A 25740-nucleotide genomic window follows, 5' to 3' on the forward strand; every position below is an offset into this window, starting at 1 on the left:
TGTTTTGCTTAATGATTTGCAAGGAAAGCACAGAATTTTAACAGTAATAAATTCATCCATTATAGGAAGTTTGAAAAATACAAAACAGTGGGAAGGATAAAGTAAAATTGCCCTTTGATATCACCTGTGGTCCAAGATATTTCTTATCTTAAAAGTTTTGCTGATAAAGTTAAAGATTTCTACATCCCTTTTAGTTTCTTTTCCTTTCCCTCCTCATAGGCACAGGACTATATTTGTATATACTTAATATAGCAAACATTTTCCGTGGCATTAATTTTTAATGATTTCCTAATGGTTGATGGTGTGGGTTATACCATAATTTACTTAACCATCCCGTTTGTTTTAGGCATTTAGGTTGTTTAGAGCTCTTCATTTTTGCAGATAACTCTTTAATAAATATCTTTGTATTTGATGTCCTTCTATGTTTATGACCAATTGGAGTAATGTTCAATACTTTTTAAAATTCTCGACTATATTCCCAGGTGACAAATTCATGATTAATTTTCACTGATATTTAAGATGTTAAATCGTCAGACTTCAGGCTTTAAATTTAACTTAAAACTTAATGAGTTTTCTTGTTATTATAGTTAACCTGGAGTTAGAAAATACTTTAAGTAGAATTCGGGCTGGTGAAGGGCTTTATTGTCCTGATTTAAGGGTCAAACTGAAGAATTTATAAAGCATGCCTGCAATTACAAGACAGCTATATCTGAGTATTCTAAGGTATAGCAGTCATTTAAAATGCATAGCATTCATAGTATTTAAATGTTTTATTATGAAATATGGCACACTCACAGAAGAATATGTCATGTATACGCTTAACACTAAAGAGTAAATAGTAAGACAAGTACCCTTGTGTTCACCACTCTGCTTAGGAAATAGAATATTACCAGTACCTATGAAACTTCTTCATGTTCTCAATATGATTGGTGTTTGTTGTCATCTGCGTTTGTGTTTGTTTTCAATGTCAAGGAGCTCAGTGATATTGGGTAAGAAGATTTGTAAATGTTTAATCATCTTCAGTTGCACTGCTTCCACCTCATCCAGTTGACCATCCCTTCTCACCTAGCCTGTTGCAACAGCCCTCAAACTGGCTTCTCTGCCTTTCACTCCTGAGCCACTTTAGTTCAGGACCTCAACACAACACTCCCTCCACCCCAGCCTGCCAGAGTCATGGCTTAAATACAAAAACTGAATAATGCCGTTCATTTACCCAAAACCCTTCCCTGGTTTTCTGTTTGATTTAGACTAAAATTCAAATACTTGCTGTGACCTGCAAAGCTCTTTCTAACCTGTCCTGGCCTCCATCCTTAAGCACTTACTCTCCCCATTTCTGCTCTCAGCCACACGGGCCTTCTTTAAGTCAGCCTAGGCCAGATCTTTCCTGCTTCATGACCGTGTATACATTCTTTTGCCCACTTTTGCTCACTACCCTGTTTTCACCACATTTTAGTGAAAACTTTCCTTTTCATTCCTTGAGCTGTTTTCCCTATCTGATTATTCTTTCTCATAACATCCTATTATTTTGTGCTTAGCACTTGTTGAATTTCTCATTTTGCCTTTGCTTATTGGTTAGACCTAGTAGACTCTTAAGTTTCATGAGTGTGGGCACCATGCCTATCTTGTTCACTACCGTGTACTTCTAATACCTGGGTAAACACTCCAGAAATGTTAAAACAATTGAATGAAAAAATTTAATGCTGCATTTGGAAGAGAATATTAACGTTACAAAGCTTTTTATGTTCAAAAATGATACATATTGGGCTTCCCTGGTGGTGCAGTGGTTGAGAGTCCGCCTGCCGATGCAGGGGGCACGGGTTCGTACCTCGGTCCGGGAAGATCCCACATGCCATGGAGTGGCTGGGCCCGTGAGCCATGGCCGCTGAGCCTGCGCATCTGGAGCCTGTGCTCCGCAATGGGAGAGGCCACAACAGTGAGAGGCCTGCGTACCGCAAAAAAAAAAAAAAAGATATATGTTATTGTGGTCCAACAAAATACAACTGATTCAGTTCATTGAATTAGGCCTACATTCCTGTACCACCTTTTGCTTGCATAAATATATTATTTTTAATTCTGACTGACCCATTTATTAAATGTGAGCAATTTAGGTTTAAATACTCCATTAGGGATTTATTTTCTCTCAAGTGCTTATCATAAGTATTTAAAATAGAAAGATTTAGGCAACATAATATAGTAGAAAGGATCTTGATATAATGGAAAGAATGTGGGCTTTGGAGTCATAAAAACTTGAGTTTAAATAGTAGATATGCTGTTTGTTAGCTGTATAATCTTTGGAAACTACTTAACCTTTTTGTCCTCTGGTGTTCTCATCTGCAAAATGTGATGATAACATCTACCTTATTGGTGTGTTGAGAAGATCAAAGGAGGTAAGATATGTTAAATCCTAGCACTGTGCTTCCCACAAGATAGGAACTTAATTCATGATATTATTATTTTCATAATTATTGTTAGAAGCTATGTGCCTATAGCAAGCTGCTTAATCTTTTCCTGCTACTATTTCTTAATCTGTAAAATGGGGATAATTCTTACTTTATGGGAATAACTTGAGGATTAAATGATACAGTGTATGAGTGTATTGATGTAGGACATCTAGAGCAATTCTACCTGACTCGTAGTTGACCCTCAGTCAATGAATAAGGGTGATTGATAAAAAAGGACTTGAGATCGAGTTACTTAGTGGGAATTTGGAGTCTTTAAATTCCATTGATTCATTCAGTACCTATTTATGGGGTGTCTGTTTGGTGCTTGGCTCAGTGCTACAGCTGCAAGGATGGCTAAGATGAAACTCCATGGAGTGGCCTACAGTTTAATGGGGAAACGGGATTTTACATGAACTGTTTAGTAATTTACCTCATGAATAAATACCAGCATAGTGAGATTAATTATCTTGGGGGGAATAGGAAAAGGGCTGTTCCATCTGGAGGTATTGTTGGAGTTGGATTTCAAAGGCTAAGCAGGAGTTCTTCAAAGGGTAAGAGGTGCCATGATATGGGGAAAAAATATTGGCTATGACATCAGGCACACCTGGCTTCCAGTCTCTGCCACTTAACATCTTTGCGATGTTAGGCAAGTTATTTAGCTTAATCTAAAATGGAGCCTCTCATATCTATGTCATAGGATTTTTGTGAAAGTTAATACAGTGAGAAAGTGTTCAGCTCATAGTAAGGACTTATGTATGTGGGTTCTTGCAACCACCTGGAATTTTGTCCTCTATCACAGGAAATTACAAAATGACCTCCACTCCCATGGGTCCATAGTTATACTGTCTTTATCTGGTCAAACATGAATTTTTTTCACTTGGTTAAATCTTTTTTAGATCTTTGTTTTTAAAAGTTCAAAGACTGACTATTCATCACGACTTCAGATTCAACTTGTTAGAACATTTACTTGGCTCTTTAGGAGCTTCACTCTCACTCATGGTCAGAGAAAATACTGTCCTCCTTCCCCTGGGATTCTAAACAAGAAATCAGTCTTTTTTTTTTTTTTTTTGCGGTACGCGGGTCTCTTACTGTTGTGGCCTCTCCCATTGTGGGGCACAGGCTCTGGACATGCAGGCTAAGCGGCCATGGCTCACGGGCCCAGCCGCTCCACGGCATGTGGGATCTTCCCGGACCGGGGCACAAACCTGTGTCCCCTGCATCGTCAGGCGGACTCTGAACCACTGAGCCACCAGGGCAGCCCAGAAATCAGTCATTTTAAACTCTTTGTCATCCTGCTTACTCTTTATAATGTCAACAATGGCAGCTTACATTTGGTTAGCAGTTTAGAATTTACAGAGAACCTGAATTCGTATTACTTCATTGAATGCTCTCAACAACTCTTGAGATGGAGGCCATTATGATCTTGTTTACAGGGGAGGAGATGGAGAGGTACAGAGGGGTAAATGACTTGGTCTTCTGATTCTAATCCAGTACTGCTAACTTGATAGCACACCTGCCTTTCTCTTTTGCCTGTCTTCAGATCCCATCATTCCTTCCAAGGTTGCCAGCATTCATCCTCCTTTTTCCTTTAGACTGCAGCAGTCTTGTTTAGTTCTGTATGGCCCAGTTTATGCAGCAGTCTCCTATGACCTAGATTCTGTAGCTCTAGGAAAGCTTGTACCTGCCTTTTGTTGATTTTGATAGATTGGTATTTCTCCATCATTTCTTTTTTTTTTTTTTTGCGGTACGCGGGCCTCTCACTGTTGTGGCCTCTCCCATCGCGGAGCACAGGCTCTGGATGCGCAGGCTCAGTGGCCATGGCTCACGGGCCCAGCTGCTCCACGGCATGTGGGATCTTCCCGGACCGGGGCATGAACCCGTGTCCCCTGCATTGGCAGGCGGACTCTCAACCACTGCGCCACCAGGGAAGCCCCCTCTCCATCATTTCTTGATGCTCTCCAGTGGCTTCTCATTGCCCCGTGAAGCAACTTCAGGATCCTTTTACATTCCTCCTCAAAACCACCAGTGATTCTTCATTTCTTTTTTAATAAAATGTTAAATTTTTATTTATTTATTTTTGGCTGCTTTGGGTCTTCGTTGCTGCACATGGGCTTTCTCTAGTTGCACTGAGCAGGGGCTGCTCTTCGTTGCGGTGGGCGGGCTTCTCTTGTTGCAGAGCACGCACTCTAGGTGCGTGGGCTTCAGTAGTTGTGGCTCGTGGGCTCTAGAGCACAGGCTCAGTAGTTGTGGTGCATGGGCTTAGTTGCTCCGCGGCGTGTGGGATCTTCTTGGACCAGGGCTCAAAGCCATGCCCCCTGCATTGGCAGGCGGATTCATAACGACTGTGCCACCAGGGAAGCCCCTGATTCTTCATTTCTTGACCTTAATTCCACCATCTGTTGAGATGTGGCTTCTCTGAAGTGGAGCCATTTTTCTTGTAACATCCTTGGGCTCCTCAGCACCCTCCTAAGCACCTTCTACATGTCTTTCTAAAACAGCAGAAACCAAATTCTTCCATGATGGCTCTCTCTTGGGACACCCATGTCTATATTAACTCCATTTAAAAAAATTATTTGATATACTTACCTTTGTGAGTGTATTCTTCTTTTCTAGATTTTGTGTGGCTTACATTACTCATCATTCATTATTGCTGAGTTATTTTTCAGAGTCACCCAGGCTTGAACTGAATGACTTAGATTATAAATTCTTGGGCTATAACGAGCACTGTCATTTAAAATTATTCTACGAGCAGCAGAAGCCAGTGTTGAGATGATAATGGTGATACTTAATATAATGTTTTTCTCTGTTAGACAGATCATAGGTTTATAAATAATGATTAGTCTTGGAATCTCTGCTAGCTGCAGCTTGTTTCCCACATTCAGGGTATATTTCCATTTAGCACGTCTTTACAAAATATAAAAACACTAAATTCAAATTCAAATTGATAAAAAATTATACTGTAGAGGATGTGAAGATCTATTACAAGATATGACTTTTTTTTAAGCATTTGTGATCCCTGCCCACTCCTTTGCCTAGCACCTTTTATTTTGTTATCTTTGTTTTAGTAAATAGCCATTCAAGAAGATGGTTTTGCACAAAAAGAATGAAAATAAAGGCATGAAGGAAAATGTATGCACTACCATCTCCTTGTCTCTCCCTCTGAGATTTTATGTATGCTCGGCTTCAAAAACCAGTTTAAAAATAAAAAAGATGAGGGCGGTTGCAATCTGCTCCATTTTATGCAGATTAGGTATGGCCCTCAGGCACCTGCCAAATTGCTAATATGGCCTTCCAGTTGGGTCTGATTAGTGTCAACCCAGATCTTCTTTTCCATTGAAATAGAAATATATTTGCCGGGAATAAGTTAACAACAGAGGTGATATTTTCACTAATAACCGTGGGTATAACCGTGTTTTACTTGGACAGTTTCTCAGTGTAGATGAAGCAGACTAACCTGGACATTTATGATTTCCTTCACTCTCATGTGGCTTCTACTCCCTGAGGACTTTGGGGTTTCCAGAGTCCAGTGGGACTGTGACTTCCCTTTGTGCTATGATGACTTTGAAAGGTCATTTTCCTCTGCAGTCCAAATGCAAAGCGTTATTGTCTTTTTTTTTTTTTTGGTAAGACACATCTGTAGGCTTTACATTTGCAAAAGCAAATACCTTAAATTGTCCAGAATGAATGTTTGTTTAAGGATACCCACTCTGGGGAATTGAATTTTTGGATTATTGCAACAGTTATTTTCAGTGCCTCAGGGTGAAGCATTAATTATCTTCCAAAAAGATAATTGAGACAGCAAATATGGAAATCTCAAGCATCTCTTATGACTCTATTAGAGCAGATTTTAAGAAAATATTTTGATAGCAATGATTGCGTTTTGTAGGAAAAGAAGAATAAAAGGTTTGCATGACCAAGCAGGGGCTGGAAGTTCAGGAAGAAAAAAATTGGGGCCCTATCTCCAGATTTGGGTGCATAAAGAGTTATAGAAAATAGAGTCAACTTTGTCAGTCATCTAAATCAAGCCCATTTTGAAAATCGCTGCATATTTAATGTGAGCAGTATCTCCTATGGAGTCATTTTGTAACTCAAATTATTTTTTTGCCAGTGGAGGAGCAAGAAACATATTAAATAGTTGACAGAGTCTACATCATCATGACTAGACCAGAGAGAGAAGTAACTGTGCCCCAAATACTGTAATAAGTTCTTTATGTGGGTTTGCTTCACATGGAATGGTTTATGGATGAATAAAAAAATTTGTTTTTTAGGGCTCTTATTCTGGTTTATTATAAGCATTATTACATGCACCACCCCACCCCAACATTTTGCATAATTAATTAATTACCATCAGGTAATTCAGTAGCAGGGACAAGAATTACAAAGCTCTTGTTTCTCATTTCTTTATTTTACTTGGTAAAATGCAAATTGAATGCTAAAATTAATAGTCATATAGATGTGATTGGGGAAGAAATTTGCAATCATTTTTGAACTCATAGTTCTTAGAACATAATCATGTTTCAGTATTACTATGCCAGCGTTTTTTTGAGCCTCTACTAAGTGCCAGTCATCAGGTGAGGGCACTCAGATGAATGAGATAGTCTCTGATTGATTAAAACTAGTTTTGAGATGTTTCCAAGTGTGTAAAAACCACAAATTGATAAATAAATGTCCATGGGCATTTAACTTAAGTACATTTAATGAACTGTGAATGATATGGAAAAGTATTTTATCAGAACTTAAAATTTAATAACTTATTCTTTGTTTCTGGTGTGAAATAATTTTACTGTGATATTGGATAACTTTAACTGCTTTCTTCTAGTATAGCAACATAGCAATACCATGATAAACATAAAATAAACACCCAGTTTGGATCATTATAAAGTAAATATGATAATATACTGTTGAACAGCTAAAGTGAGCATAAAAGGAAAATTTGGGCCCATGAAGGTACATGCTGCTCATCAACATATGAAAGAGTAGACATGAAGAAAATCAGTCTTCTTGTTGTAAATATTTTCTATACTCCTCCCATATATCATAGAATATATATGTTAAAACAACAAAATAAAGTAACAAAAAGTGAAGTAAACTGATTTTTTTTTTTTTTTTTTTTACATTTGACTTAGTGACCTGACTATGTTTTTAAGATTTGTGATTTTTCCTTCCTGTTAGAGGTGGAAAGGTGATGGTGGCTTGACATTAGAATCAAAACGAAACACCACTCAAGATGTTTCAAGAATAATTGAATTAAAAGTCCGCTTGATATCACAGCTCCTGTGGGCTTCTTTCCAGCCTTTTTTCTAATGGAACACAACAGAAATTTACAGTATTAGGTCTCATATAATCCCTGTCTTCTCCTTGTCTTCCTTACCAGTTTTTATTTTTTAATGCCCTGAATAAAAATAAGTCTGTTTATATTTTGAGGAGCTTGTGTATCAATGATTCCTAGGGAATTTCTTAGTATTTATAATTAGATAATTTTGAAATTTCAGTACCTTGCATAATACTTCCTGAATGAATTAGATTTATTTACTTATGTGGGTTATGCTAGGGGCTTAGTTCATATACAAATATATCTTTAAGGAGAGGAAATTACTTATTTGTGGAGGTATAAAACACTATAGTTCTTCTATTTTGTACTATGGAAATGCAAAATTGATCTGAGTGTAACTTACTTTTCTAATAATTGGTTATTGTCTTTCATTCACATAAAATAATCCCTGGGGAAAGCCACTCTTAGCTAATAATTTTAATGTAAAGAAGTGATGAGCACAATTATATTTATTCAGGTAGCGGTCCATTAGTAGTCTGTAGGCAGCAGCTTTTGTTATTTAGTTAGAAGTGCAGTTGGCAGAATGATATTCAGTTAAAAACAATCCTGATTGAGCCACGTTCCCTTTTTTGGTTGATATGAAAGCCATTGTTGTTTTGCTCACCAACTGGCAGACCTTCAATTATCCTGAATTTAGAAGTTGTTTACTATACTTTGAAAGTTTAAAAATGAGCCCTCCTTGAGAAACAAAAAGCTGGGTGCTTGCCATTTTTAAATTTTTTTATAGAAAAGTAGAATTTTAATGAAAGAAAAATCAATCCACCAATTCAATGTTGAGTTTATTTTCACAGTTTTGAAGTCTTAATGTGTTTTTTAAATGCTAGTAATCAAAGCCACCATTATTGGTCCCCAAAGTATTTGGGCATTGTTTTGACTTAGAGTGTCAGAGCTGTGAGGTGGAGATCATCAGTAAGTCTCTGTGGGTGGGGTGGATTCCTTGAGAAGATTTGGTTTGAGAGTTTCAATCCCTCAGGCCTTTCTCCGTGGCTTCAACAGCTGTCTAGAATATCTGGTCTTCCTGGATGTCCAGGGTGCCAAGAGTGTGAAGGCTCAATTTTCTACTTGTTGAGGGTTAACAGGATGCTAGGGATGGAGTCCGGGTAGGAAACATCAGCTGAACCTGCCAGGTGAGCTAGTGCTGCCCATGGGCCATTGGCAGAGTGGCCGGCCCCCCTCCCTCCTCACTCCCTCCCCCTCCCTCCTTCTTCCCTTCCCATCTCTCCTTCCTCCCTTCCTCCCTCCCTCCCTTCCCATCTCTCCTTCCCTCCCTCCCTCCCTTCCTTCCTTCCTTCCTCCCTCCCTCTTTCTTCCCTCCTTCTACCCTTTCTCCCTCCCTTCCTTCCTCCCTCCCTCCCTCTCATATCTTTGTGCCTCCACCATCTGCCAGGAACTGTGCTTACAGTCTAGTGAGGAATCGAGACAATAAGTATTTACAAGTACAGAGGATCTCTGGGATGCTTTGCAGCAGAGGGCAGGGGTGAGATGCAGTTCCTGACCTCCCTCTCAGATTGCAGCCACTCCTAAAGATGGTAAGATTTCCTGCTCAAAGAAATTAAGTGACTTGCCCCAGTCACTGAGAGAACAATTTCCAAACCCAGGCTCTTTTGACTAAGTCGGGTGACTTGCCATGTTGGCCAGTGACATTTTGGAAGATTCACGTTTTTGCTTAAGTAAAAACATTGTAAAAAATGTAATGCTTACCTCTTTTATGTTAACTTACAATTCATGAATGCCAGCATATGTTTATGCAGCACTTTATAATTTTCAGTGCCATTTAGCTCATGTTATTTTATTATAATTACCATTTTGTGAGCCAGGCAGGGGAATTTTTGTTGTTGGTGGTTTTATTCTGGTTTTGCTTTTAAATCCCCATTTTATAGAAGAGAAAATAGGTGCCCAGAGAGGTTAAGTGAGTTCCCCATAGGTGCAGAGCTACAGCCAACAAGGTTCAGATCCGACACCAGACCTGGGTATCCTGATTCCCAGTCTGCTGCTCTTTCAGACAGAGTGGCTTTCTTGTTTCATGACTGTCATGCACACACTGTATTTTAGGCATCCTCATGCTTATGGGCCTGTAGCTAGGGTTGTATGAACAGTTAAACTGTCACGGCCCTTGCCTTCTGGCAGCATATAATGTAAATAAGGTAAAGAGTTTCTGGAGTTTCTGCCTATACAGGAAACCGTTTTCTTCTGCTATCACCTATTCTGCTCATGCCATATCCTGCAAACTTAAGGAGGTCTGTAACTTTGTTACAATGCACTCCTAACTCTATTTTCCTTCTCATGTGCCAGAACTTTCTCCTTTCTCTTTGCTTATCCTCCTTGACAGTAGTGAGGGTATTTGCTGGTGAGTTGGAAAAAAGGAGTCTGGGAATCTCTTGGTTTCCTGCCCTTCTTTTGAGGAGAATCAGTGGATTGATCTTCTCCTTGCTCACGTTCTCATTTTTACTAGACGCTTGGGCAGTGCTTCCCAAACCTGGTTCATCCTCAGCATCTCCAAAGATCTACTCTGGAGCTCCTGTTCCACAAGTCCAGGTGGGGCCCACAACTGCTCTAGGGATAAACTTGATCTTGAATGCTTTAGCCATTCACTTAATGTGGCCACTCTCAACAGGACAGTCTTTACTAAACTGCAAATTCCTGGGAATGGGGAGAAAAAAAAATCCATTTCTGACCTTCCCCTACCCTCCAGATCATCTGAAACTGTTTAACCCAGCTACCATGGGATAACTAGACATCCTGTCAGGGATAATTGTTAAGTCTGTACTACAGTTCGGTTACCCATTGATTCACATGGCATTTTTCTGACATGGCTGAATATTTTAGGGGGCTCAAATAGACCACTGTCATCACCATGTAGATTGTGACTATAGATCTACCTTTTATTCACTTAAAGAAACATTTATCTAATGAGAGCATACCTCATATGTACTGGGCCTTTCGCTTCTTTAGTATAGCCGTTAAAATGGTAGTGCCATATTTAAAAGTTTGGTTTGCCGCTTTTAAATACGATGTTTCCAAAAACTGGAAATCAAGGAACTATCAAAACTTCTTTGAATGTAAAATATCTGAAACCTGCAAACCATGTACATTTTTAGATTTAATAGTAGAGTATATGTGAAGATGTACTGAAAGTAAAACTTATTAAAATGTTCTTAAAGGAAACCCCCAAGAATTTAAACAAAACAAAACCCCTCCAAATTAATAGCAGTTGCCATTTTGTAATCATTATAGCTGTATTTGCTTCCATGTTTTGTAGTTTCTTAACAAATTACTGTGAAATTAGGTTAGTTGGAACATGAATAAATGTACAACATAAATGAGTATACTTTTGCCTTCATATTATATGGCAACATTTTCTTTGATAATCGACATGCCCTCATAATATTTCCCTTAAGATCAGATATTATATAACCTTAAATTATAAGAAACAGAATATGCCTGAAGGACAATTCTGCAATATATAATTGGGAGCATGCAGTTGACAGAATTTCCGAGGGTGTTGAGCCCAGTGACAAGGTACCTGGAAAGCTGGGTCCTTAGGGAAAATTTGTTGCAACATTTGAGCTTCCATCTGAAAAAAATACATGTAATTAATTAAGATGGGAAATATTCATGCATAACTGTATTTTTAGATCTTCAGTGCATACTTCTTACCCCAGAGGATGCAGAAACAGTGGCTAAACCTAAGTTATGAATAGCATCTGCTAGAATATAGCAAAGCATGTTTTTTTAAAAGAGTATACATTTTCCCCTGTGTCTTTGATTATTGAAGATACTTTAGGGGGACAAATGCTAGAGGAAAATCTCTTTATGCAAATGTATTTCTGAGTTGAAAGGAGGAGAAGTTTGTTTGTGTTACCTGCCAAAATTAATCATTTAATTCTAAACTCTTTCAGATAATGATTAAACTGAGAACAATAATAAGAAAATATATACCAGATGAAATAGTTTTTAAGCAGTGGCAGAAGCTTAGAACTGATCACAAATAATTTCTCATAACGCTTTTCTTTCTCATTTGTCCTATTCCCCCATGTAATAGTTTTAAATGGCACTCTTATGAAATAAATAACTAAACACCAACCATATTTTTTTCATATCCTGAACAATATTTTGGCTGTTTTTCAGAAGAATCGGAATTCTGAAAATTAAATAAAGGTTTCTAAAATACCAACTTCAGAAAGTTTTATTTAATTTGTGGAATAATTTTGTTCTCTCTTTTTTTTTTCAATAGGGTCTTTATTAATTTAGTCTAGTTACTTAGTGCTTATATTAAATAATCTAATAAAAGTAAGGGTTATAACATAACGTTTCCCAAATGTGAAGCAGCATCTATTACATGAGACAAAATCTTTATGCTGCAAAATGTAAAAACCATGTATTGAATTACAAGGCATCAAATGGTACTGTATGTATTTTTTTAAGTAGAACATTTTTGTAGCATAAGGGGGTAGCCAGCTCAAGAAAAGATTGGCAGACAGCTGTGTATCACTATAGTTTATTCAGAAAGTGCTCTAAAATTCATATTTCAGTTTTTCAAGGCCAATAATATTCCTTATGATCATTTCTCCTGATACAGATATGATTTAAGATTAAAGTTAATGTCCTAAAGAGTAGAAACCTACCTTATTTGTGTTTGTCACTAATACCCAAATTGCTGCAGGTAGAGCTTTCTCTGTGTGTTTGTGTGTGTGTGTGTGTGTGTGTGTGTGTGTGTGTGTGTGTGTGTGTTTAGATAAATTCATTTAACCAGTACAGCCTCAGTATTTATTCTGAATTGTCAAATCATCTGTTTTGGTCCGGTGTTTTCTTTTGTATTGTTATAAATACAGGATTAAGTGTATTGTAGATTCCCAGACAAGTATGTTTTGAGGTTTCATTAATTTGTGTATGTTATAATGGTACTTGAATAATGTAAAATGCTGGAAGAATGCTATTTCATTTACCATTTACTTTTACCTCAGTACAAGACATTTGAAATACAGATAGTCTTTAAAATCAAAACAATGTGTAGGAGAGTTTCAGTAAATTGTACTGGGGTACTGCTAAGCTATGGATTAAAAAAGGAAAATAGGGCCTCCCTGGTGGCGCAGTGGTTGAGAGTCCGCCTGCCGATGCAGGGGATGCGGGTTCGTGCCCCGGTCTGGGAGTATCCCATATGCCGCGGAGCGGCTGGGCCCGTGAGCCGTGGCCGCTGGGCCTGCGCATCCGGAGCCTGTGCTCCGCAACGGGAGAGGCCACAACAGTGAGAGGCCCGCATACAGCAAAAAGAAAAAAAAAAAAAAAAAAAGGAAAATATGTACACTTCAAAAACCATTTTTGTTTTGCCTTTTTTCTCTTTCCTCATTGAAAAGTCATTCCTACCACAGGTTTCACAATAATAACTACAATTTATGTCCTTATGCTGCTACAGTTTGATGATATACCACAGTCAGGCCACAGGTTACAAACACAGGCTGAGTTATTATATACTGCTGGGTAGTGATTTCCTGTGAACTGATTTATGGATAAATAATTCTATGTTCTTATTATATAGGACAGTTTTTAATTTCTTTAACAAAGCATAGCTGAACAACAGAAAATTACATGCTATAGCATAGGGACACGACCACTCTGAGGAGGATAAACAGATGCGATCAATGTCATGAGTTCTCCTATTTTTAAAAGGGGCCTCATCAGCAGTTGGTTTATTGTGGAAATAATACCGCTAACCAGAAGCCCCAAGGCTTAGTTACTCTGAGACTGGGATTTTTTTATTGATACTCTTTTGCTGAGATCTTTTCAGGGAGTTAATGAAATGTATAAACCCTAGCCTTTAGATATTAAAGCTAATGTCTCATTTTTTTCCCAGGCTGAGTTTTCATTTTGCTTTGAAAATTAATGTTAAAATGCACCTGGAATAAAAGAAAATTATTCATTGGGCTCTTCTACAGGAATACTGCTGATATCTTGCTGGTTTCCTATATCTGTCTCACAGATAATTTGTGGGCTTTATTCTACAATATACCCAACATATACCTATTTTATCAGCATCTATCTGTATGCTACCACAAACCATGAGAGCTGTTCTCTTGTACTTTATAGGTGATCTGTTGCAGGCCTTCATGAAATAAATATTTCTTATATTTGAGGTACAGGGGATAAAACTATCATTTTGGTTTATTTATTTATTTATTTATTTATTTATTTATTTATTTTTTGCATTACGCGGGCCTCTCACTGTTGTGGCCTCTCCCATTGCAGAGCACAGGCTCCGGACGCACAGGCCCAGCGGCCATGGCTCACGGGCCCAGCCGCTCCGCGGCATGTGGGATCTTCCTGGACCGGGGCACGAACCCGTGTCCCCCGCATCGGCAGGCGGACTCGCAACCACTGCGCCACCAGGGAAGCCCCATTTTGGTTTATTTTAAGAATGGTTTCACTTAGCTATGTGTTTAGCGATAATAAGCTTCTCTACTCAATTGTGAGCTCCATAATTACAGGGATAGTGTGTACTGGGTTATCTTTGCATCTTAGTGACTTATGCTGGAGACACGAAAGAAAAATTTGTTAAATGAATGATGACTAATGCTTAATACAAACCCTTGTGATGTTTTATTGCTTATATTGTATTATCGGCACATTTTATTTATCACTCAGAAGTGATCGACTTTCTAAAAACTTGAATCAAATATTGATGAACTGTAACGTGTATTATCACCACTCTTGTTTTCACATAGTTAGAGGTACGAATGATATGAATGATGCATATGAATTATGCATCTACTGAGAAGAGTATTTGGTTTCTTTGAGATGGGCTATAAACTGATAAAAATAACAAATACATATGAACACAAACAGCTATTGATATTTCTCTTTGTGATACATCCACTCTGGCAGAATACTGCATTGAGAGAGTAAAAAACTGGTTTCCATTATTGCATCTTTTTAATTTTAGACAAACATTGCCTCCATTCCCAACCTAATTTTATGTCACTAATGGGAAGTTTACCTACAGTTGCATTTTTTTATTTGGTCTAAAAGCATTACATGAAGAGTGGATTGGTCCTCTGTATTTTAGTGAACAGATTTGTCTAGATATAAACACTTTTATTTATATTATGCTCAATTCAATCATGTTAACATTTGTATGAATTTCAACCCCAAAATAAAGGCCCATAATTTGGGACTCAAAGACCTTGAAATTGCATCTGTAATAATCCTTAGCACCAGGCATTTTGTAAATGTTCACAGATGATAAATTCTTTGGAAATAGGAAAGATGATGTGGGAAACAATGTTTATGTCTGAAATGGCACTATTGAGGGAGAAGATTTTTTCCAAAGAAGCTGGCTCTTCAGGCCTTGTCACATGTTTGCTCATTGGTCTCATACGTTCCTTTGTTTAACATTAAATGTCAAGACCCTGCCCCATGTGTGACTGTGTGATTGGGCACTGGCACACAGGCAGAGCTGAGTAGAAAGAATATTGGTCCAGTAGTTAGAAAACTTGTCAGATGAAGCCCTGGGGCCTAGTTCTGGCTGTCACCCACAGATGTCCTTGAAAACTCACTCTTCTCTGATCTTCACCTCACTTTCAGGTGTAATACTGACCCCCTGCTCTCCTTGTGAGGATGAACTAATAGTTTGGAAAAAAACACTTCATAAACTGTAAAGTAACATAAAGGGATATTGTGATAAAGTAAGCTCCTTCTAAGATACACAAACTAACCAAGAGTATTTGTTGTGCAGCTGTATAGAGAAAGGAATTACTTCAGGCTGGGTTGATCAGAGTTGGAATTATTCTTGGTGCAGAATTTGAAGAATGTGTACGATTTCTAGAAGTGAATGCATGGGATCAGTACTCCAGACAGAGTGAGAGTGTGATATATATATTCAGAGAAGAATTGGGAATTGCCATTTATTGAGCATGTACTGTGTGCCTGGCTGGGCTTGAGGGTGTGTGTGTGTGTGTGTGTGTGTGTGTGTGTGTGTGTGTGTGTGTAGAGTACTATCTAATCATCATTAGTTTTCCTCATATTTTGGATTGGGGCTATAAAACCTACTCATGGAGTGTAAGCATTAGAAATAATTCTGTATACTTATAGTTATGCTGTTTTTATTGAGATTTCTCCAACACTGCGAGTCAGATATCCCCAGTGGGAACATAACCTCTCTTCCTTCTTTGTTCACCTTCACTGTACTGAAGCATTTCTTTGGGTCCGTATCCCTCCTTAGGGGGAGCCAGGAAGAGGCTGTTATAGTTGTTAGATACACCTATCTGGATTATTTCAGCTCTTTTTTTTTCTCCCCTCAGAATGCTTCCCTTTTCCAATCCACCTGAATTCCAGTATACGTTAATCATCCTAAAGCTTTGATGGTGTTACGTCTACACCCAAGAACTTTCAAAGATCTATTTTCCCCTAACTTTTACTGAGCACTTATTGTGTGCCATCCCACTGCTACATTCTGATGCTCATTTTAAGTCTTGTGGCAACCCTAAAGAGTAGGCACTGTTTTTATCCCCATCTTACAGGTAATGGAAACCAAGCCTTAGAGAGACCAACTAAATAACTTGCCCAAAATCTTGCAGCTGACAAGCAGAGGAGGCTGGGCATGGACTCACCTCTGACTCCAGGCCTTGCTCCTGCCTGACCTCTGACCCATATGGTGCGTTACTGAGCTGGGCATCTGAGGCCTTCCAGACTTGGAACCAAGATCTTTTCCAGTCTTTGCTTCTGAAGTGCCTCACACTTGAACCAGTATGACTTACAGGCTACTAAGAAGAGCGAGTGATTGATGTACAGTCTTCCTTTGTGATTTAAAATAATGAGGGCCTTTTATAGGCACTTGACTAAATTAAAGATTAAATGATATTGAAGTCATCCTTGAGTAAATATTTTTGAAATAAATTGACTGTATCTTTCTTTTAGGGAGCATTAAAAGATGTCTAAATAATTACTGTAAATGATTAATAGTTGCGATTAATGATATCCAGGCTCTGTACTAAGGGCTGTACATTCAATCTGCACAATATTCTTATGAGGTCAGTACTTTTATTCCATTTTACACATGTGAGGACTGAGGCATAGAGAAATTAAGTAACTTGCTACAGTTACATGGTTAGTAGGTGGAGGAGGCAGGATATGAACAGAGGCAATTTGACTTGGAAGCCGGAATTCTTCGTCACTATGGTCTACTGCTTCCCATTTTGATTTCCTCAATTAATGCTTGACACCAGCCCAAGAAATATTTTTGTCTGTTTTATATCAGGGAAGGAGGACCGTATTTCCAAAGGGGGTTAACACTTTAGACAGAGACCTTATTTGGAGGAAAGGCTTATTAAAAAGAGTTACTCCAAGTCCGTGCCAGGCTGGAGGACAGCAGCCTCTGGACATCACTGTCCTACCGGATCTGGTTCCTGCAGACTCTGGTAGGTAGTTGAGCAAAGAGCATGACTTCTAGGTGAAGGTTAGTCAATATGGTGCAAAAAAGAAAAAGCACACGCGCTTCCCATTGCCTGAAAATAGCATGTGTCAGCAGCTCTCTTCCAAGATGTAGAAACCACCCTGTAGCAGCTGCTCTCTGTGGAGGCATTAAGTGTTGTGAAGACACCTGTATGTGTCTAATTCCAGCCCAAACAAGTCTCCTTCCGGCTCATCAAGGTGGGGAGAGAATTTATCTAAATGGAGATTACTATTTTCAATAGAGTGACTTGTCTGTCATTTCCTGTAGAGATTCTTCCCCCTCCCCCTTTTTTAAAATTGAGGTATAATTTACATACAATAAAATATATGCATATTAAGTGTTCAGTTACATGGATTTTGACAACTTTCATACCCATGCAACCACCAGCCAAAACTAGAAAATCCCCTTTATGTCCCTTTCCAGTCATGCCCCTGCTGTCAGGAGGTAACCACATTCTGACTTCTCATAGATGAGTCTTGCCTGTTCTTGTATTTTATGTAAGTGAAATCATTCAGAGATATTCTGTTGTCTCTGGCTGCATTGTGGTATAAGCTTACAGCGAAACACTCCTCAACAATAAAAAGGAATGAACACTGACACACACAATGGCATGGATGAATTGCCTCTAGAGTTATGCGTTAAAGTTTACAGGATTCATTTGCTTCATGCTACCTTCATATTCTTAGTAACCAGAATGACCCACAAAATTGGCTTCTTCTACTTGCCTATGATAGTGTGCAATTGCTGACTTCATTTTTTCTCCATCTAATCTCTTATAATAAAATATCATCTTTAGAAGATGGTCAGTTTATACTCAACTTATGGGCTATCACAATAATGAGGTTTTAAGGGGCTTAAAATTATGGAGTGATTTTTTTAAAAAAGGAACTATGTTAGACATGTTACATGGTATCTTTTTAGTACTTTCAAATGTCAGAAGGAGTAAAGGAAGCCACAAAGCAGACTCAGCCTCTCCTGGATGGCTGTCCAGTAGGCCCTGGATGTTCATTTTCATGACTACTACATGCTGTGTGCTGTGCACTTTTCATTGTCATGAGAGAGAATGTTAGGAAAACTATCCCCACAAGAAAACAGCTTTTCTTGGCAAGTGAAATATGATTTAAGGAGCCAGAACTGGAGACATACGGTACTATGAATGAGAGCTGTGTTACTTTATTGGATCTGAGTCCAGGCACTATTTATACTGCAGCATATTCAGCACCAGATTGTTAAATCTTAATACTGAAACAGTGCATCATTTTAATATTTTTGTTCTGTTTATTCCCTGTTTTCAAGCATTATGTCAAGCTTTGCGCATTCATTGATTTCATCTTGGACAGGACGTGTGCCCTGACCAGAAAGTTCATTTCCTATTATTGAAATTTCGCCCCATAGCTATAAAGCAGCATTTTTTGAAGCTTTTAAAAGTTCACTTGTATATACAGGTGTTCTCTGTCTTTGGTGATAAAATATATATTTTTGAAAGAACAGTGTAGTTGGACTCACCTGCATTGTCAAAAATAAAAATAAAAATGCTGTTTCTCTTCTATCACTAAAATATAGCTGTTTTGGATATGGGACAATTTTTGATATCCTGGGGACCACTGGATTTTTCATAACATACAAATAAAATGTTTGTTACTGTGTTGTTTGTGAAATGGGCTTCTCTTTATTTTTCTTCATCTATGTTATATGCGCCCTGTGCACCAGATAAGATGGGTCCATCTTGTGAATAACTTAGCACTTTCACCGCGTGTTGCTGAAGCTGTCCCATCAGTCTGCCCAAGTTTGACCAGGATTTTTATTCTCTCTCCATTGTCACGAGCATTTACCATATGTAGCAGGAAACCCGCAGGGAAAGGGTACCACTGTCACTGTAAAAAGAACTGAGGAATTAAAAAAGAAAAAAAAGAAGCTGAAGGCATCTCTGCTATTTCGGATCTGTGGTCAATCATTGTGCTATGGAAAACAAGCCCTCTGCCTCGTGAAATGTGAATCTGGAAGTGAACTCTCACGGCTTCTTCAGCTCCAGATGCTATTCGCACTGGGGTTCACACCACAACCAGGATGTGACTGTGTGTGTGCTGAGCCCACACACAGGAATTTTCTTGTACAATTCAAAACCGAATCTTATATTTACTTAAGCCTTGCTTTTTTTTTTTTTTTTTTTTTTTGTCTATGAAATCAGCAGTTCGGTATATTTAGCATCAGTCTTAAGTTAGACTGTGAAACAAGACTTTGGGGGAAGGAAGTAACCGTATGGTTTTCTAAGTAATTTAAGAAAGAGGAAAACATAAAAAAACTGATTGTCCATGATTAAACCTCATCCTTTCGTTCTCATCTTCCTGTATAGTTAACTCAATTGTCAGCCAGAAAGAAATAGTCTATTGCACTGGGTTGTAAAATATCTCTGAGTGGGCCTTGAATGTTGACTATTGGATGACCTTCCTAACATTGAACAAACAATGGGAGGGTTTAATAAATAGCAGATATGTGTTTATTATGTTTTTCTTCCCGGTGCAGGAATAATCAAGCTTGGGAGGTGGAACCCTCTCCCCCTCAGTTATGTGACAGATGCACCCGATGCGACAGTGGCCGACATGCTGCAAGATGTCTATCACGTTGTGACGTTGAAAATCCAATTACAAAGGTGGGTGTCTCTGAACATCTGCCCTTCCTAACTCTCAGAGCTGATCTGTTGATCATAGAGTCTCTACAGAGATCAGCTCATCCTGTCTTTGTTAATTTCTAGACATTGGATGAAATGAAAAAAAAAAAGAAGAAGGGGGGTGCGTCACCAGGCATCTTTATAGTCCACATTCCAACTGTTTTATGTTTTGTTTTCAGAAGCAGTGAAGTGGTAACCTAGGGGAAGCTTGATAAATCATTAAAAATCTGCAGCCTTTAAAGGGGAACTTTCCACAGCCCCTAATTTAATGAGTCCTCTGGTTAAATGCTTAGCACATAATATTTGAAGAATAAACACCTCTGCTGTTTCAGGCTTGTGTTTGAGGGGTGAGTTTGGCGTCCTTGTAGCCTGCTTACCAAGAAGGTGCTGGCACTGGACGTCTCTTGCTTTCCTCTCTGGTGGCCTGCAGAAGTTCTGGGGATGATTTCTTTTTTTCAGCTACAGCATCCAGAGCAAATTATGCCTCTAAAGAATCTAGAGTTTCTCTGCAGAGTCTTGTATTGTAAAGTGCCTGCAACTCATGTGATTTAATGAATATTGTCCTTTACTGTAAAGGTTTTGAATCTACCCCTTTTGGAGAATTTACACTTTAATAGGGACCCACCATTCCTGTCCTTGTCTAGGAATGCTTTAATGTCTTTTCTTTAGTTAGTTTTTTGTTAGCGAAGTGACATCTCTGGATTGTTCTATGAGGGTGAAGGATAGACCTTCAAATTTGATGAAGCATTTGTTCACATTTAACCTTAGGAATGTCCAATAATTAAGTTTAAATAGTGGAAGTTTATAATCACACTGTCATGCCATTTCTATCAGTAGATTGGAGAAATCCTGTTTTAAAAAATTGGCATTTCTTCATATCCGAAGTGACCGGTTTTCTCAGGCTAGTGTGATAACCAACTGAAAGAGACCATGATGGGCTCTATCAAGGTCCTAGAGAAGCAGTTTTGCTCCCTTCCCCTCATTTTGGGCCCACATTCAACCCTGTTCTTTGGTGGTTCTCCTAATGCTTCACAGGACCCAGGGGTGACTGCTATACTCTGCATTTAAGGGTTTGCACGTCATTCGTTCTTGCTCTGTTTTCCAGTTGTTCGAAGTTGGAAGACTTGCCTGCGGAGCAGTGGAACCATGCCACGGTCCGCAATGCCTTAAAGGAACTGCTCAAAGAGATGAACCAGAGCACATTAGCCAAAGAATGCCCTCTCTCCCAGGTCAGTGTCTTCAGGAGAAATGAAGAAGCCAAGGGTGGGCTGTCTGGCAGGAGGGCACTCCTGCTCAGACAGCTGTCTTTTATTTATATTCACACTACATCTTAGGTGGAAAAAAAATATGGAGGTTGTGGTGCTTTTTTTTGTAGAGGAGAACTTATCACTTATTGAGAGCTCTGATATAGTGGGAGCCACATTAAAACATTTTACACTCACAGTCTTCAACTTCTCACATATGTCGTAGGAGGTAGGTATCAGTGTCTCCATTTTACAGATCAAGAAAACAAGGCTCAGAGAAGCACTTTACCTGCCTAAGCTTACTCAGCTGGTTAAGTGGCAGGTTGCAACGCTAGCTGAGACCTCCCTTGCCAAAGCTCAGGCTCCAAATCACTGTGTTCCTTGGTCAATGAAATGGGTCAGCCATGCCAGACCCATCTTAATTTGTTTTTTTTTTGTTTATTGAGCCTTTTCTAGGTCTAGGAGAGAGAGGTGATCTTTGCATGATACGCACTTGCAGAGATTTGGGAGTGAGTTCACCACATGAAAATGCACCATGAGAAAAAGTGATACTCTGTTTTTACTGAACTGATCATAAACTAAAACCAGCCACAAAAATAAGAGATTGAGAGGGTCAAAGGGAGGAACAGCAGAAGAAAGGGCTTGCGGTTCCATTTGTGTTCATGGGTGAAGGCCCCACTTTTCCTAATGATAAGATAATATTTTGGTGGCTATGGGGAGTGGCTTAGAACTGCTGTGAAATGAACTCAGGTTAACATTATTTAAAGCCATGAATGGAAATCCATTTTCTGGTGTGAGTTGCTACACTTGATTTAAGACAGTAGACTGACTACATGTCTGTCAAATTCAAGGGAAGATGACAAGAACCTTAGAAACTTCATGTGTCCTGAGCTACGTTCCAGGATAATAATAATAATAGTCTTTGGAGGAAACGGGAAGCCTAGTGGTTAAGAGCTTGCATTGTGGAATCAGTCAGGTCTGGATTCGTGTCGTGACTTACAAGCTTTTGTGACCTCATCTTTATAAGCCTGTTTCTTTGTATGTAAAACCAGGAGAGTAATAGTTCTAAGTCATATAATGAGGAGTAATGAGATAAATCACATAAATTCTTGGCCTGGTATGTCGCATACAGTGATACTCCATAAATAGTACCAGCTGTTATTCCTGAGACATGATATTATTGGTGTGAACTGAATAATTTTTATATGCGTCTTGGAGAGTGTTTTGGAATTTAGATTCTCTGAGACAAAGCCTGCTATTAATATTTTTGCTTCCAGAAAATCAGGACGGCATGTACCTGAGTGGTAGATTGAAGGGGACACCATCAGTTACATCCCTACTTTTGTGCTTACAGCTTTCACATAAGCCATTTCAATACCTACCTGTAGGTATGTACATAGGTGCTAAAGCTTGTTGCTAGAATTTTGATTTATTCCAATGTGATTGCTTATGAAGTTCTAAAAATAAATATTTTGAATTATTCTGATCATATACAGGGACTGGATAAAGAACAATTTAGGGAAAAAATTTCAATCATTTCTCCTAAATTTTACGATTAGTCACAATTAATTTTCTCTTGGACTTACTTGAAAGTCAAATTGGGCTTTGCCTAGAAGTGGACAAGGTCCTAACAATATCACCAATTCAGAATTTTATCCAGGGCTTTTGAGGCCTATGGGAATTTGGTCAACATTGATCTATTGTGATTATTAGGTTTGGTTATAACTATAAAATGTGGCTAGAGGGACAGCCTGAGTGGAAAGAACCCACATTAGGGGCTGAGCACCTTGAGCTCTCATCTCAGTAATTTTTTTGTTTGTTTTTTTTGGCCATACCAAAAAAATGTGGCTTGTGGGATTGAACCCGGGCCCCGGCAATGAAAGTGCTGAGTCCTAACCACTGCACCGCCAGGGAATTCCTGAATCTCAGTTCTTTTATGTTGAATGTGTGATCCTGGGCAAGCCCATCAACTCTCAGAGCCTCATTAAACTCGTCTGTAAACTGGGCATGATTGTATCCACATATGTCACATAATTTGCAGGGTTGTCTTGAGATTCAAATGAGAACATCTTTACCCCTGCTGTAAAAATCCTCTTTTCTCCCCCCGTTTTCTGTTCTAATTGCTTGCCCACCTAGTTGCCCAACCTAAAAAGTTTCTTTGCTGCCACTCTCACATTAGATATAATGGATCTACCACCGCTGTATCTAAAATCTTCCTCCTTCGTGCCATTGCCTTGTTTAGACTTTTGTCACCTCTCATGTGAAATATTTTCAGTCATCCCACATCATAATCTTTCTTCTGCCACCTGCTTCTCCAAAGCTAACATTGTGCCATTTCCTCGTCTACAAGCCTCCAGCGACTCCCCCTGCTCAGCCTGTAGGAAGAACAGACTGCATAGCATAGCCCGTGTATACCGTCAAGATGCCACTAACCTGATTACCCACCAGTCGCCTTCCTCCCTCTACCTGCATCCACTCTGTGCTCCAAACCATGCAATTAATTGTTTTGAAACATTTAACATTGCTCAAACTTCACCAAAATATTCCCAAGGGTGGGAGCAACCTAATTAGTACCATTAGCACTTCAAGTTTGACAAAGCAACTTCTTATGTTACTTTTACAGTCCATGAAAAGTAATACACAGTTTACTCCATATACCTGTGTTTTTGCTATTTTTAAAAATGCCATAAAAATCGCTTTACCTGTTAAATTATTAACCTCCCCTGTCCACATGAGAGTAGTCCTCAAGGGAGATGTGCCATGTTAATCTGTGGCTTCGGTGGCCCCTGCACACAATGATGGTGACCTCAGAGTCCTGCAGTGTGACACTACCTTGCTTTTGCTATGCAATTTCTCTTAGCTAGCGTGTACTACTCTCTCCTCTTTTTTATTTATTTATTTATTTATTTATTATTTTATTTTTTTTATTAGTTTCTGCTTTATAACAAAGTGAATCAGTCATACATATACATCTGTTCCCACATACTTTTCCTCATGCATCTCCCTCCCTCCCACCCTCCCCATCCCACCCCTCCAGGCGGTCACAAAGCACCGAGCTGATCTCCCTGTGCTCTGCGGCTGCTTCCCACTAGCTATCTACCTTACGTTTGGTAGTGTATATGTGTCCATGCCTCTCTTTCGCTTTGTCACAGCTTACCCTTCCCCCTCCCCATATTCTCAGGTCCATTCTCAAGTAGGTCTGTGTCTTTATTCCCGTTTTACCCCTAGGTTCTTCATGACATTTTTTTTTTAAATTCCATATATATGTGTTAGCATACGGTATTTGTCTTTCTCTTTCTGACTTACTTCACTCTGTATGACAGACTCTAGGTCTATCCACCTCATTACAAATAGCTCAGTTTCATTTCTTTTTATGGCTGAGTAATATTCCATTGTATATATGTGCCACATCTTCTTTATCCATTCATCCAATGATGGACACTTAGGTTGTTTCCAGCTCCGGGCTATTGTGAATAGAGCTGCAATGAACATTTTGGTACATGTCTCTTTTTGAATTATGGTTTTCTCAGGGTATATGCCTAGTAGTGGGATTGCTGGATCATATGGTAGTTCTATTTTTAGTTTTTTAAGGAACCTCCATACTGTTCTCCATAGTGGCTGTACCAATTCACATTCCCACCAACAGTGCAAGAGTGTTCCCTTTTCTCCACACCCTCTCCAGCATTTATTGTTTCTAGATTTCTTGATGATGGCCATTCTGACTGGTGTGAGATGATATCTCATTGTAGTTTTGATTTGCATTTCTCTGCTTGAGGAAATCTTTCAAATTCCAGCTGGAAAGTCACTGCTGGTGAAGAACCCTGACCTTCTGATGAAAGTAGTTGCTTCTTCTGCTTTTAGTAGCCTTTTGGACACACCCCTGTCACAGCGCTTATCACAGCCTGTTGTTAGTGTTATCTGCCAGTTCTCATCACTTACTGGACTGCCCACAATAGCAGAAAACATCTCTTATCTCCATGTTCTCAGCATTCAGCACAATGTATATCTTTTTTTTTTTTTTTGGTGGTACACAGGCCTCTCACTGCTGTGGCCTATCCCGTTGTGGAGCACAGGCTCCAGACGCACAGGCTCAGTGGCCATGGCTCACGGGCCCAGCCACTCCGCGGCATGTGGGATCCTCCCAGACCGGGGCACGAACCCGTGGCCCCTGCATCGGCAGGCGGACTCTCAACCACCGCCCCACCAGGGAAGCCCAGCACAATGTATATCTTGCATGTTGTTGTTACTCTAATGCAGGAGTTCTAAACTTTGGCCCAGTTGAGCTTTGGGGCTGGATATTCTTAGTGGTGGGGGAATGTCCTGTGGTCCTGTGTATTGTGGGATGTTTAGCAGCATCCCTGATCTCTATCCACTAGATGCCAGTAGCATCCCCCCTACCCACACCCCCTGCCCTGTGACAACCAAAATGTCTCCAGACATTGCCAAGTGTCCTTTGATGGGAGGAAAACCACTCTTGGTTGAGAGCCACTGCTCTAATATATTAATTTAATAAATTCAATATTAAAATGTTTTAGAAAGTTTTATAAAGTGTAAAGTTTTATTATTTACAGTGTTCTTGGCAGCTGTAAAATGTTTTGAACGAGAATACA

At 39.2% G+C, this 25740-nt stretch overlaps 1 protein-coding gene across 2 annotated transcripts in view; it reads left to right on the forward strand.

The window, feature by feature from the left end:
- SATB2 (SATB homeobox 2) overlaps positions 1-25740 on the forward strand; it is a 192202-nt gene that overhangs the window by 56736 nt on the left and 109726 nt on the right. For both annotated transcript variants that reach the window (XM_082630128.1, XM_082630127.1), the window contains exons 4-5: positions 19742-19868; positions 20992-21115. In XM_082630128.1, the coding sequence (XP_082486254.1) occupies positions 19742-19868; positions 20992-21115 (251 nt within the window). The remainder of the gene's footprint in view (positions 1-19741; positions 19869-20991; positions 21116-25740) is intronic.

Source organism: Mesoplodon mirus (genome assembly GCF_964341445.2).
Source record: "Mesoplodon mirus genome assembly, chromosome: 8".
Taxonomy (NCBI): Eukaryota; Metazoa; Chordata; class Mammalia; order Artiodactyla; family Ziphiidae; genus Mesoplodon; species Mesoplodon mirus.